The 15977-nt window shown below is 42.3% G+C and overlaps 1 protein-coding gene across 8 annotated transcripts in view; it reads left to right on the top strand.

The window, feature by feature from the left end:
• prelid3a (PRELI domain containing 3A) overlaps positions 1 to 15977 on the top strand; it is a 42900-nt gene that overhangs the window by 4975 nt on the left and 21948 nt on the right. For all 8 annotated transcript variants that reach the window (XR_006311350.1, XR_006311348.1, XM_043687739.1 and 5 more), the window contains 2 exons: positions 2768 to 2936; positions 4435 to 4524. Coding sequence is in view for 6 of the 8 variants with exons in the window: in XM_043687739.1 (XP_043543674.1) it covers positions 2768 to 2936; positions 4435 to 4524 (259 nt within the window). In the remaining 2 variants the exon portion in view is untranslated. The remainder of the gene's footprint in view (positions 1 to 2767; positions 2937 to 4434; positions 4525 to 15977) is intronic.

Below are 15977 nucleotides of genomic sequence, written 5' to 3'. Positions count from 1 at the left end.
CAGGAATGAAGGATTAATTTGGGGGGGGGGGGGGGAGGAGGGGAGGTAGGCTGCTGTGTTCAACATTCCTGCCTGCCTCATGCTTGCTGTGACTGGATCAGCCTGATGCTGCTGGAAGCTGACATGAAGCAGTTTCTGACTCGATCTTTAAATCTGCTTGAGCAGTTTAGTTTGTGATTTTCCCGAAATCGATGAATTTTGTGCAGAGATATGCCTTACAGACTCATAAACTCCCGGGACTCTGCATTGCTGAAAGAACTGGAGGGCTGCTTTTTTTTGTAAAGGGTTGTGTGGGTCTCTTTGTGGAAAACAAGTAACAACTCCCACTGGAAGATATTTAATTGTTTACCACATGCTTCGCCAGTTTTTTCCAGCCAATTCCTTGTTTAATTGGGAACAGATGTGGTGCTGATCCTAGTTATACTGCCAGCGCATTCAGACTGTTGGTATATCTAGTTGCATTTTTGGAGGTGCACACCTTAAACAGTGTCTGCAGACTCATTCAGAGATTAATTTAGATCCAACACCTCTATTCTCCCCCTCCCATTTCCCATTTGCATGCAGCTCCTTAGCAACTTTAGCCAAAAACATTGGAGTCACATTTTAGTTGTGACACTGATCTCTAACTTGTCACTTAACTTAAGAGGCTGTGAAGGAGTTTAGAGCTATCAGATTGCTTATTCAGCATGCAATACGGCATGAGCAAACTTTCCTGCAATTGGGAGGACAGAAGCAATTGCCTCTGGTCTGCATGACAAAATTTGCTGTCTTGTTACTGATTCCAATCCTTCTCAAGCTTGACGTTGTATTTGATCCCAAGATGAGCTTCCCAATTGCCCATTACTCAAATTGCTAATTCTGTGACCAGTGGTGTTCCACAGGGATCAGTGCTGGGATATCTGTTGATTGTAACATATATGTGATTTGGCAGTGAATTTAGGTGCCTGATTAGTAAGTTTGTGAACGATACAAAGATTGGGGGAGCTGCAGATAGGTAAGGAAGGTTGCCAGATGATATAGATATGTTGGAGATTTGGGCAGAAAAATGGCGCAAAGAGTACAATAGGTTGATGGGGGTGCCCATTGCTACCCCTTTGGTCTGGAGGAAGTGGAAGGATTCGAAGGAGAAATTGTTAAGGGTGAGGACCAGTTCAGCCAGTGGAAGGGTACTGTTGGGGACGTCCCTGGCCATCCGCCATGACCAGGGCCTCCAAGCCCTCCATTTCTTCCTCTCCCGACGTCCCCAACAGTTTCCTCCACCGCCGCTCCCTCACCACCTAATGCCTGGAGGAAGAACGTCTCAGCTTCCGCCTCGGAACACTTCAACCCCAGGGCATCAATGTGGATTTCACCAGTTTCCTCATTTCCCTCCTCTCCCCAGCCCCCCCCAGTTCCAACCTTCCAGCTCAGCACCGTCCTCATGACCTGTCCTACCTACCAATCTTCAAGGAGAAAGTGAGGTCTGCAGATGCTGGAGATCAAAGTTGAAACTTTATTGCTGGAACAGCACAGCAGGTCAGGCAGCATCCAGGGAACAGGAGATTCGACGTTTCGGGCACAGGCCCTTCTTCAGGCCCTTTCCTGAATCTCCCTTCCCACCTATCTGCTCCACCCTCCTCTCTGACCTATCACCACCATCCCCACCTCCATTCACTTTGCTACTTTCTCCCCAGCCTCAGCTTTTGCCCAAAACGTCGATTTTCCTGCTCCTCGGATGCTGCCTGACCTGCTGAGCTTTTCCAGCACCACTCTGATCTAAACTCTGCTTTCCAGCATCTGCAGTCCTCACTTTTGCCTAGGTCCTGAAAGTTACAACACGAGTGGATAAAATGGTCAAGAAGGCATCCAGCATGTCTGCTGTTTTTGCTCAGGGCATAGAGTATGAAAATTGGCAAGTCATGCTGCAACTGTATAGAACTTTAGTTCAGCTATATTTGGAATATTGCAAATAGTTCTGGTTGCCACACTACAAGAAGATATGGAGGATTTGGATAGGGTACAGAAAAGCTTTTCCAGGATGTTGCCCGGCTCGGAGAGTATTACCTATGAGGAGAGATTGGACAAACTTTGTGTGTTTTCACTTGAATATCGAAGGATGAAGGGCAAGCTCATAGAAGTTTACAACATTGTGGGAGGATGGATAGAATGGATAGTTGGAGTCTTTTTCCCAGAGTAAAAATGTCTTTACTAGGGGGCAGGCTTAAGGTAAAAGGGAGAAACGTATAGAGATGTGAGAGACATGTTTTTTTACACAGAGGGTGATAAGTGCCTGGAATGTGCTACCAGTGGAGGTAGTGAAAGTGGATACAGTAGCAACATGTAAGAGATATCTTGACAGATAAGTGAATAGGCAGGGAATAGAAGGATATGGATCATGTAGAGGCAAAAGATTTTTAGTTTAGAATGTGTTGGTGCAGTCTTGGTGGGCCGAAGGGTCTGTTCCTTTGCTAAACTGTTATTGTTCTGAGTTCTGATTGAAGAAGTTGAGGAATAGACTGCAGATTAGAAAAAGGAGAGTCATATTTTCTTTACTGGCTTAAATGATCTTGTACTTTTACAATACGTTCTATGCTGTGATGTATTTATGCATTGTTATATTTCAGTGTATGTGTACATTTAAAATACCTATTGTATACATACATGTGATTGTAAGTTTGCTTAAGGTGACAGTTTTGTAACTGCCTTTTGCACCCACCTCTTCCCTTGCATTTCTGTATAGTGGTGTTGGTTGATATGCCATGTAGTCTTATTTGCTTGTATCCTTTAGCCATCCATGGGAGACTGTTATCAAAGCTGCAATGCGTAAATACCCCAATCCCATGAATCCTAACGTGGTAGGCGTGGATGTGTTGGAGAGAAATCTTGATACTCGAGGAAGACTGCATAGCCATCGTCTGCTTAGTACGGAGTGGGGCCTCCCCAGCATTGTTATAGCTGTAAGTCCATAAGCAGCATTTTGTGCAATATTTTTGGTTTATTTGGATACCCATTGGTTCATATTACTGAACCAAAATAGCCAGAATCAACAAGAGCTTTTTATGGTCCAATAATTTAATTGACATGGCTTGTTACTGTCCAGATCCATAGAACAGTTTGTACAATTGACATTTATAAAAGTTGGTGCAGAATAATCTGATTTCTGAGTTGAATCCAGATAATAATAAACTGAAAAAGAATTGTACATGGAGCTTAAGGTAGTGATATGTTCTTTGACATATGTATGAACAAGTAACTAGAATGGACCACTCTGCCCTTCAAGCCTGCTCCATTGTTCAATAAGATCACGACTTGTCAACTTAGTTGCCTTTAATAAACCATCTGTGTCTAAGTCACAATAATGATCTAAGATCCCAGGTTAATGATGAGAATGTTAGGTAATCTGTTTGAAAATGCATATGTAATTTACAATGTAAAGCTACAAGTAACTTGGCCAACTCAAGCTGTTGTATTGAATGTGGCATTTCTGTGTAGTGTCAACACAAATAACTTTAGGAAGTTTCCAGGCTCTGTAAATATTCAATAGTTAAGTAGCCTTTGAAAGATTCATAAACAGACATTTGTAGTATGGTGTGTTGTAAGGAAATTAATCCAACACTCGCTGTTGTGTAAAATAGGTATGAGTATATTTCCCCACTAATTATGTTCAATTTACAGTGTTTATAATCTCCAAAAGACTTTGTAATATCCCTAGAGAGTGAATGCTGAAAAGATTTTTCCCAAACAAAGATTTTTTGTGTCTGATACTAGAACTTGAGAGCAGAGTTTAAAATTAGGTGGCTTCCATTAAGGGATTTTAGATTCCCTACAGTGTGGAAACAGGCTCTTCGGCCCAATAAGTCCACACCGACCCTTTGAAAAGCAATATTAAACCCCCCCCCCCGACTAATGCACCTAACACTATGGGCAATTTAACCTGGCCAATTCAGCTGACCTGCACATCTTTGGATTGTGGGAGGAAACCGGAGCACCCGGAAGAAACACACGCAGACATGGGGAGAATGTGCAAATCCATACAGATAGTTGCCCAAGGCTGGAATCGAACCTGGGTCCCTGGTGCTATGAGGCAGCAGTGCTAACCACTGAGCCACCGTGAAGAGAATATTTTTCTGTCAGAAGATATCGAGTCTTTGGAACTCTCCTCCTCACAGTGGTGGAAGCAGCATCATTGAATACTCTTTAGGTAGATTCTTCACTACAGAGAGGCTAGAGAAGGTCAAGTTTAGGTCACAATCTGATCATCCATGATCTTATTAATCGATGGAACAGTCTAGAAAAACCAAATGGCCTACACTTAATTCATGTGTAAATTCACTTGACTCATTGAAACTTGAAAAATATTCTGGTTCTCCATTTAGTAAGTATTATTCAGAAATTGGGGGTATTAAGACAATGGGGTAGTTTCATATTGTAACCTATGTAATGTGTTTTTGCTAGATACTAGGTACAAGCAGGACCACAACATACATTAAAGAACATTCTGTTGTAGATCCAGTTGAACGGACAATGGAACTGAGTTCTTCTAATGTAAGTAATTGAGTTTGAAATTCTTAACAACATGCACATCTATATAATCTGCTAATATATCATACCAAATACATTTTCTTGTTCCACCATGCGACTTAAATAAAACTGAAACTGATGTTATTCATCCTAGTAGCATCAATGACACTGTCCTTTTCGAAAAGCTTTGCATTTTTGAATTGTGTGTGTCCACTATGGCTCAATTGGTAGCACTCATATCTCACATCTGAGTCATATTATTCTGGGTTTAGGCTCCACTCTATGGCCTGAGTACAATAATCAAGACTAACATCCTGGAGCAGTGCAGAATTGCATTGATGGAGGAGTTAGCTTTCAAGTTATACATTAAACCAAAGTGTTACCATCTATTCAAGCAATTGTGAAAGAAATCATGGCACGGATCTAAGGAAGAGCAAGAAAATTATATCCAGTATTCTGACCAATACTTGTTCTTTAAAAACCCCGGATGCTTAAATCAGAAACAAAAATAGAAGTTGCTGGGAAAGCTCATCAGGTCTGGCAGGATCTCAGGAAGGGTCATCAGACCTGACGCATTTAACTCTGATTTCTCTTCACAGATGTTGTCAGACCTGCTGCGTTTTTCCAAAAAAACTTCTGTTTTTGTTTAATATTCATTTTCTTTTTTGAAAAAAGGAAAGAATAATCAGGTCATTATTACCTTATTGTTTGTGGAAGCTGCTCTGTTTCCTAGATCACAATAGTGTTTACGCTGTAAAGAATATTGAAACATTCAGGGGCATGCAAAATGCTGAGTAAGTGTAAGTCTGTTTTTCTCTCCTTGCTCCTCAGAAATGAGTGTATTTGAGATACATTTCAAGCTCTTTGAACTTGTTTTTGGCATCCCAAACCCTCCTTGCACTATTGGTCAGAGATTTACATTGGCTTTGGCAGAATAAGCTAATGTTTGCATTCTTATTTACAATGATGAAGAGCTGTTAGTTGAATGTACTGAATCAATGCAACAAGGACAACGATGTATAATGGCAACCTGCATTTATATAACACCCCTAAAGTAATAAAATGTCCCAAAATGCTTCACAGGAGTGTTATAACACAATTTTTGACATTGAAGTCAGCTTCAAAATTATCCTGTTGTTAGTCAGCATCTTATATTTGTGAAGTAAGAATTGAACTTGGTAGTGCTGCTGCCTGAATCAGATGGTCAAAGATTTAATTCAAAGTTTGGAGACTTGGAAAGTAAACTATCATTCCAGAACAGTAGGAATGCTGATCTTTCATTGATGCTATCAATTAGATAATACTTTAAGTCTTCTCATGGACATGCAAGATCCCATTTTACTTTTAGTACAACCCCCATGTTCTTATTTTCTTCAGCCAATACTTCAAAAGGTTGAATGAATGAGTTAACTTTATTGCCAAATGAGTACAGTGATATGTCGCCACTTGCAGTGCTATCTCAGATCCAAAGGTGCCAAGGAACAGCTTCTTCAGGTAAAGATCAGTTACAGTGCAACAATGCCACCAACACCTGGTGCCATCTTAGCTGCAGAGTACCTAGGTACAATCCTTGGTTAGAGAGTAGAGAAATGAAGAAGAAAAAGTTGCATGACACCAATACATAATATAACCGTAGGTCGGATAAACAAAAAGCAAAGCAAAAAAAGAGAAACATTACAGTATTTTCCCAAGGGCTCTTTTCTCAGGGGCATCCACGTAGTTTGACCGCTGGCTGCTGCCACGGTGGGCACTGGGCCCCTGGGGCCATGCTGGGCACTGAGCAGCTGGTCACTGGCTACCAACCACCAACCGTGCTTCAGAGGCCGGGAGCAGATGAGTTTGTGGTCATGTAAATGTTTTTGTGGGATCATGCTATATACAAATCGGTTCCTGTATTTTCCCCAGAGTACAATAGTGATTATATTCAGAAATGGTTTATTAGCTGCAAAGCTCTTTTCATATCGTGATGTCTTGATAATCTTTATGTCAAGATAAGTTAATTCTTTAAGAAACACACTAGCAAGTGAATTCGCAGCCAAGGACTTTTGCTCCTGATTAACATTTCATTCGCGTAGGCCATGTCCATTAACTTCACGTAAACTGCCTTTCAGTAACTCATTTCATCTACCATTTGTATCTTTGCTTATAAGAAAGTCTGGAATTGAAAGCTTCAGTTTGAACATTTGCAGATCAGTGAGTAGATGTTTTGTCCTTTTACTATTGACTTCATCCATCACTGTATCAGGGATGAAATATGATAGAACCCCACTGGTCCTCACCTACCACCCCACCAACCTCCAGATACATCGTATCATCCTTCGTCATTTCCGCCACCTCCAAACAGACCCCACCACCAAGGATATATTTCCCTCCCCTCCCCTATCAGTGTTCCGGAAAGACCACTCCCTCCGCGACTCCCTCATCAGGTCCACACCCCCCCACCAACCCAACCTCCACTCCCAGCACCTTCCCCTGCAACCGCAAGAAATGCAAAACTTGCGCCCTCACCCCCCCTCACTTCCCTCCAAGGCCCCAAGGGATCCTTCCATATCAGTCACAAATTCACCTGCACCTCCACACACATCATTTACTGCATCCGCTGCACCCAATGTGGCCTCCTCTACATTGGGGAGACAGGTCGCCTATTTGCGGAATGTTTCAGAGAACACCTCAGGGTATTGATGTCATGCAACTTTTTCTTCTTAATTTCTCTACTCTCTAACCAAGGATTGTACCTAGGTACTCTGCAGCTAAGATGGCACCAGGTGTTGGTGGCATTGTTGCACTGTAACTAATCTTTATCTGAAGAAGCTGTTACTTGGCAACCCGCACCAACCAACCCAAACTGCCCTGTGGCTGAACACTTTAACTCCCCCTCACACTCCACCAAGGACATGCAGATCCTTGGCATCCTCCATCGCCAGACCATGGCAACATGACGCCATGGTCTTCTGCCTAGGAACCCTCCAACCACAAGGGATGAATGCAGATTTCTCCAACTTCCTCATTTCCCCTGCCCCCGCCTTGTCTCAGTCCCAACCCTCGGACTCAGCACCACCTTCTAGACCTGCAATCATCTTCCCGACCTCTCTGCCCCACCCCCTCTACGGCCTATCACCCTCACCTTAACCTCCTTCCCACCTATCACATTCCCAACGCCCCTCCCCCAAGTCCCTCCTCCCTACCTTTTATCTTAGCCTGCTTGGCACACCCTCCTCATTCCTGAAGAAGGGCTTATGCCCGAAACGTCGATTCTCCTGCTCCTTGGATGCTGCCTGACCTGCCGCACTTTTCCAGCAACACATTTTTCAGCTCCTCCTGAAATATGATAGTGCTTGCCAATGTTGATGAGACTTAGAAAGTTAAAATGATGAGGCAATAGTGTAGGATAGTGGCAGTCTGACAGGAAAGGACAGAGTAAGCAAAAATAAGAGTGCTCAAGCAAATAGAAGTAGAAAACATCTTTACTATTAGAAGGGAAGGAGAGTTTGGCTGGAGAGAGGTTTAGAAATCCAAAGATAAAAGTTGAGGCATTAAAAAGCAAATTGGTATGAGTAAACGAAGATGTGTGGGACAGGAAGTAGCTTGCAGATTAACATTAATAACGCATCAGAGAGCAAGGTCTCTGCAGTGTATTGTAGTGGAAAAAATGAACCAACTATTGGAAAGCATTGAGCATCCCTAGTTGATAATTAAAACTAGTGCCACGAATAGCGATAAATGGCTTGCCTAATAGCCAGTACAAGAGATATGGTTACAGAAGGTGGAAAATAAATAATCCAGGATGCACACATTTACAAAAGACAGGTAGAAGCAGGAGTGGTAGCCTTGATAATATAGAATGACATAAAGACATTAGAGATAAAGGATCTTGCTTCAGAAAATCGAGAAACATAACCAATCTGAGTGAAAGTTGGAATTGCAAAAAAGAAGAACTGCTGGTGACAACAGTTTATAGACCACTGAATATTAATCATAATATTGGACAAGGCATTCGTTATTGGAGTTTATAAGAAAATGCAATGGAAAAGTTATGGAGGACTTCAATTTTCATATAGAGTGGACCAATCAAGTTGGCAAGGATGCTCTGAAGTTACGTTTGAAGAGTGTTTCCTCAACAGTTTCCTGAATCAACACATTGTGGGACCAGCCAAGGATGGCTGCTTTAAATCCAGTATTATACAATGGCAAGGAGTTATTTGGTAATGTCATTGTAAAAGATCCAATGAAAAACAGTTTAAATTCCACATTAAGATTGAAAATGATACACTGCATTCACAAACAAGCATCTTCAAATTTTTTTATAAACATTTTTATTGAAAAATTACAAAATCAGTATGAAGTAGTGTGACAACTTTATAATATAATATATATAATAGAAACCAAACTACTACTCTACTCCACAAACTATCAAAACACGAAAAAGCGAAAAACTCTACAAAAACTACAATTCAATAAATAACCAAGGAGAAAGAAGAAAAATAAATAAACAAAATGAAATTAAACCAAGTTATAACAAGGTAACTTAAATTATATTAAATTAAATCACTACACTCAGCGCAATCTCACCGAGGCTCCCCACCACTGGGAGCAATAGTAAGTGAACCTGTATTGATTCAGGACTTTACCCCCCGGGGCCCCTGGACTGCCAGACACCACCCTCATGGCTACACAAAGGCCCAAACAGCATAGCGGATTAGTCTACATCAGTATAATTCAAAAAAGGCCACCATGTTCTGTAAAACAGTTCTGTTTTCTGGTGCACCACACTCATAAGGAAGTCCAGGGGGATGTTCCATAACTAACCTATGCCAACTCAAGAGTCCCGGAGGATTCTCCAACACCCAGCTCATTAGAGTGTTCTTCCTTGAACAGAATGAAAGAATATTAAACAATTTCGTCCCATGCATATCCAAAGAGGGAAGATTTGGAAGACCCAAAAGGAGGGACACCCGATCCAACTTAACCTCAGTTCCCAAAACCTCTTCCAAAACCCTCGCTATGGCATCTCAATACCTGCGGAGCTTGTGGCATGACCGCAAGCAATGAGTAAGAGTGCCAACCTCCATTTTACACTTGGGGCACATTGGGGACACTCTTGCCTTAAATTTCGCAAGCTGTTCCGGTGTCAAGTGAACCATAAGGAGTACCTTCAATTGAATAGCCTGGGTCCTATTACAAATTGAGATCTTCCTAACATTTTCCCAGATATCCTCCCACATCTCTGAGATTTCCACCCCCAGTTCTTGAGTCCAGGTTCTGCTAAGCCAATCAATGTCCTTTGAAACATTACTTCCTAACAAGTGATAGATAGTGCTAACCGAGAGGGCACCCGCGGACCGGAGCTCTCTCCTCTTCATGTCTGACTTGTAGGGACTAACCATCAATGTAGTCTTTTTTTTTGTGTGAAGTCTCTAACCTGGAAGTTACAAAAGAGGTCTCTCCTAGGTAGCTCAAACTTCTGACTAAGTTGGTCGAAGGACGTCATGACATCATGATCTCTGAAATAGGAGATTCCTCTGGAGTCTCAGACCTTAAAGCCAGAGTCCATCAACCCCGGCTGGAATCCCAACATTCCCACTATGGGAGTGAAAGGGGAAGTTTTTTTTGTAAATTGTCCTTGCCTTGCCGCATCATTCTCCATGCTTTAACTGTGTTTAGGACAATTGGGTTTTTGCAGTGGTCCAGAACAATTCTCAACTTGTCCATAAACGATAAATTAATGAGGGGGCATTTTGTCTGGGTAGCTTCAATATCCAACCAGATTGATTGCAGATCCTGACAGGCCCATTCAGCCATATAGGATAGTAAAGAACTCAATTGGTATTTCTTAAAGTCTGGAAAGTCCTGATGAAGCGCTTTTGCCTGAAACGTCGATTTTCCTGCTCCTCGGATGCTGCCTGACCTGCTGTGCTTTTCCAGCACCACTCTAATCTTGACTCATCCTTATTTTGGCCTAGTATTTGAAATGGGAGGTTCTTACGATGAGAATAGCAACTCCTCTACTTTTCAAATTAAAGTATGAGAAAAACACTTGGCTGAATCCTCCCTGTTGTAACTTCAAATGCTCTTTATCAGTTAAGTGTGTTTTTTGTAACAAGGTTACATCGACCCCCTCCTTTCTAAGGTTTGACAGTATCTTTTTTTTTCTTAATTGGTGAATGACTCCCCTTAACATTCCAGGTGCATCATTTAAACGAATGGCTAGCCATGATCGTCCAAAACAGTCCGTGACCCCCCCCCCCCCCCAAGAGGAGGAACCCCACCCATAGCACGCCGAGTGAAAAACAAAAACAATTCGTATAAGTTTAAAAATGCAACTTCCAAAATTACTAAATCAAAACTTCTAACACCTACTTCTACAACATGCCAACATATAAATGAAAGGAGACTTTCCCACTTGTCCACAGGAGACGCTCATACCACCCATTAGCTCCACCATGACTCCCAGCTGAAGCCATGCCCCTGCCCCAGATAACACAAAGTAAGAAACAAATACCAACATCTTAGAACAAGAAAGTTAAAAGTGGGCATTCAACCTGTTCCCTCCATACTGTAATCCTAAGCACTCCTGGTAGAACAAAAAAAAAGACCTCTTCCCCACTTCCTCCCACCGCCTCCCCCAACCCCAAACCAGTAACGAAGGACAAAAGGAAACAGGAAGAAAAGAAAACCCAGGAAAACAAAGGATGACGGGAAGAGAGAGGGGACACAAAAAGGGAAATAATTATGACCCCGACATATATTAACAGAAGCCAAGACCACCCTCCCAACAATGATGAAAACTAGGCAAATTACAGAGAAAAAACAAAATAAAATAATTGTCCTACTAATTCAAGCCAGTTAGTCTATTTTAAAGCATCCAAGAAGTCCTTTGCCTTTTCCGGTGAATCAAAATTGAACACTGACCCTCCGTGACTGAAACGCAGTTACGCTGGATTTCTAATGGAATACTGGTAATTCAAGTCCCTCAGCTGCCTTTTTACCTCATCACGACGGGAGAGAAGTCCTGGAAAAGCATAATTTGTGATCCTTTATACATCAGAGCCTGAGGATCCTTTCACAGTCCTCTAGAGGCTTCAGCATCATTTGTTTGTCTCTATAGGGCTGGAGTTGCACTAGGACCAGGTAGGGGAGCTGGCCTCATCTGGGCCTGCGCACTGCGATCTGGTGGGCCCGATCGGCCAGCACCCGGCCTACCTCAACTTACAGCCTCAGAAACTGTGGGAGCCATTGCTCCAAGAAGCTGACGAGCTGGCCTCCTTCTTCCCGTTCGGGATGCCCCAGAAACCGAATGTTCTTCCGACGACCTTGATTTTTGAGGCCCACACTCACCATTCCAGGGCCTGAGCCCGACACGCCAAGAATTCCGTCGCGGTCTTAGAAGCCGCGGCCCGTGGCTCCACCTTTCCCACACGCTTCCCGAGGCGCTGGATCTCCTGATGTGGAGATCAAGCCTCTCTGTTAGTTAAAGCCAAACACCCAGAAAAGCTCGCCTCACCTCTTAATCTGTTAAAAATGTGAGGGAGTGAAAGAGAACTCCTAATTTGCACTATTTAAAGAAAAATAACAATTTATTTTCCTAACCGGACATTAAACAAAACTATTAGCAAACTGAACACACTTTCCCCTAACTAAATACAATCCTATTAATGTGTTGTTCCAAAAACACACTTATTAAGCATTACATTAACTTCATCTCAAGTCTGCACAGTCTCTGTCTTCTCTGCTGTTTTCAGTCTTTCATCTGCTGATCTTCCTAGGTCAACTTCTTTCTTTTTACTGTGAGCAAGTTTTACAGGAAAAGGTACCTTGGATAGAGAGTGTCTTCTAATTTCTTTGAGAGCAAGATTTTAGATGGGCAGTTAGCTCTCTGGCTCTGCTTGGTTGATCAGTGGTAGTTGCTCTCTGACCAATTCTTAAAAAGTCTCTTTTTTTTTTATATACCCCTCAATATTGTTCTCTGCCATTGGTCCAATGTTGTCAAAACAATAAATTCAAACTCGATTGGGGTTTAGTATCCTGGACATAATTTAAACTAATTGATTAAATTCAAATTGTTGTCAAAACAGCAACCAAAACTCATACCCATTTAACATGAATTGTTATATGTATCTATTTTGGAACAGCCCATCTCCCACTCGGGCATCTGAGCCTGCACTCCAGTTTACTTAATTATTCAGAAAACACTGCCTATTTTAAAGTGAACATACATGCTTTCAACTTCGTAACACTAGTTATCCTTTTGTCCTTAATGTATTTGTAGGATACCTTTGGATTCTCCATAATCCTGTTTGCAAAAGCCATTTCATATCCTGTTTTTGCCCTCCTGATTTAAGTATACTCCTACTGCCTTTACATTCTTTTAGGGATTCACTCCATCTCTGCTGTCTATACCTGATATATGCTTCCTTTTTCTTGACCAAAATCTTAATTTCTGTAGTCATCCAGCCTTCCATATACATACCAGCCTTGCCCTTCACCCTAACAAGAACATACTGTCTCTGAACTCTCATTATCTCATTTTTGAATGTTCCCCATTTTCAAGTGATCCCTTTACCTGCAAGCATCCACCCCCAAAATGTTTGAAAGTTCTTGCCTAACTAATAGGATTATAGTCACTGGCCCCAAAGCACTTCCCCACTGGCACCCGCCCTGCCTTATTTCCCAAGAGTATGTCAGGTTTTCTAGTAGGTATAGCCACATACTAAATCAGAAAATTTTCTTGTGCACACTTAACAAATTCCTCTCCATCCAAGCCCTTAACGCTATGGCAGTCCCAGTCTGTGTTTGGAAAATTGAAATCCCCAACCATAACCACCCTATTATTAGATTTGATTCCCTACAGTATGGAAACAGGCCATTTGGCCTAACAAGTCCACACCAACACTCTGAAGAGTAACCCACCCAGACCCATTCCCCTACCCTATCTTTCCCTCTGACTAATGCACCTAACACTACGGGCAATTTAGCATGACCAATTCACCTGACCTGCACATTTTTAGGTTGTGGGAGGAAACTGGAGCACCCGGAGGAAAACCACGCAGACATGGGGAGAATGTGCAAACTCCACACAGACAGTCGCCCAAGGTGGGAATTGAACCCAAGTACCTGGCGCTGTGAGGCATTATTCTGGATTACTGGTGCTGGAAGAGCACAGCAGTTCAAGCAGCATCAGGATTTCTGATGAAGGGCTTTTGCCCGAAACGTCGATTTTGCTGCTCCTTGGATGCTGCCTGAACTGCTGTGCTCTTCCAGCACCACTAATTCAGAATCTGGTTTCCAGCATCTGCAGTCATTGTTTTTACCCCGCTGTGAGGCATTAGTGCTAACCATTCTGACAGATAACTGAAACCTCCTTACAAATTTGTTTCTCAATTTCCCGCTGACTATTGAGGGTCTATAGTATAAGCCCAATAAGATGATCATCCCTTCCTTATTTCTCAGTACCACCCAAATAACTTCCCTAGACGTATTCCCAGGAATATATTCCCTAAGTACAGCAGTAATCAGAAATGCCACTCCCCTCCTCAGTTGTTCTCCTTCCTATAGCATATATAACCTGGAATATTAAGCTGCCAGTCCTGTCCATCTCTGAACCACATTTCTGTAATTCCTGTGATATCCCAGTCCCATGTTCCCAACTATGCCCTGAGTTTATCTCCCTTACCTGTTAAGCCTCTTGCATTGAAATAAATGCAGTTTCATTTATCAGTCCTATCTTGTTCTCTGCTTTGTTCCTGCCTGCCCTAACAGTTTAACTTACTCCTTTTGCCAACTGTATCAGTCTCAGATTGCTGTCTTTCTCACTATCTCTCTGGGTGTTGCCCAACCCCCAAATTCCTTTACTGGTTTAAATCTTTCCGAGCAGCTCTAATAAATCTCCCTGCCAGTATAGTAGTCCCCTTCCAATTCAGGTACAATCTGTCCTTGTCCAGGTCACTTCTACCCCCAGAAAGAGATTTCAATCATCTAAAAACATCAACCTTCTCTCCTGCACCAGCTGCTCTTCCACGCTTTTATCTGCTCCATCCTTCTATCTCTACCCTCACTAGTACGTGGCAGCTTGAGTGATCCGGATATTACTACTCTCAAGGACCTTTTTAAAATCCTGCCTAACTTCCTATATTCTCTCCTCAGCCTCTCGACCTTACCTGTTCCTGTGACTTTAATTCCAATATGTACAACAATCTCCTCCTGGTCCCTCTCATCTTTGAGAATATTCTGCACCCTCGCCGAGATATCCTTGATCCTGGCAACAGGGAGGCAGCACACCATTCTGATGTCTCAATATTGGCTGCAGAAACATCTCTCTGTGCCTGTAACGAGAGAGTCCCCTATCACAATCGATGCTTGAAACCTGGCTCATTACATTAAAGCCAGTCTTAGTACCATAAACTTGGCTGTCAATGCTACATTCCCCTCTGAGTCCATCACCCCCTACATTTCCCTACATTTGTTAGAGATGGGGATAGCCACAGGACACTCTTGCACTACCTGCCCCCCTTCTCCCAAAACGTTTTTCTGGAGGTTACCCATCTTCCTGACTGTATAGTTGGTTTATTTCCCTTATTGCAACTGCTATCCATCACACCACCACCTAGCTTCTGTAAATTCCTTGTTGCCTCTAACTGCTGCTCCAACCGATCCATGCGATTTGATAGAATTCACAACCAAGCACACCTGCAAACATAATCATCAGTAAGATGGAAACTCTCCCTAATCTCCTACATCTGACAGAAAGAGCACACCGCTCTACTAAAGACCATCTTTGCACTTAACAATCTACAGACCCAGAAAATAGCAGTCTTATTACTCTAAAAACACTGCTCCAGGTTAACTTAGTGCCTTTGTTTATATTTTCAAAGTTTAATCAATAAAAAGAACCACAATATAATGAAAAAGAACCACACTACTCACTATTGTAGATTTACAAAAAAGAACTAGCCATTTAGCTGCTCCCCTGCTCTGATCGGCCCACGCATGTTTCTCGAAGATCAGCTGTGAATTTTGTTGTTTGTTTACTTTTCTTAGAGGAACTCTGATGTCCACAGGTACTTGAAATCAAAAAATAGAGGCAGTAGCTGAGAAGGTTCATTGCTGGGTGAGACAGTAGTATAAGCTTCTTTCTCTGTTGATTCACTTCCCACCCACATGGTCACTACCTTTGTCTCCCTTCCTCCTTTTTAAAAGTGCTGTATTTTTGATCTTTATTTCCCAAAGTTCCAAACAATGCAACAGCTTATAAAATAGTAATAGGTGTTCCTAGAATTAAAAAAAAAATCAGCTCCAACACTGAAAATATCTCAAAAAAGGGGCAGCTCTTACAGCATAACTTTTTTCCTGTCTTCCATCTTGGATTATCCAGAATCCTCCATCTTTAAACTCTTCATGCCAACCCAGGTGGGCCACAGAGTTCAATCAGAACCCACAGAGTTCAATTCATCACACGTCATGAATCATCAAGAGCTGGTATC

Source organism: Chiloscyllium plagiosum, chromosome 4 (genome assembly GCF_004010195.1).
Source record: "Chiloscyllium plagiosum isolate BGI_BamShark_2017 chromosome 4, ASM401019v2, whole genome shotgun sequence".
In the NCBI taxonomy this organism is placed as follows: domain Eukaryota; kingdom Metazoa; phylum Chordata; class Chondrichthyes; order Orectolobiformes; family Hemiscylliidae; genus Chiloscyllium; species Chiloscyllium plagiosum.
The sequence above is the reverse complement of the archived record's forward strand: the minus strand, read 5'-3'. Positions and strand labels throughout refer to the sequence as shown.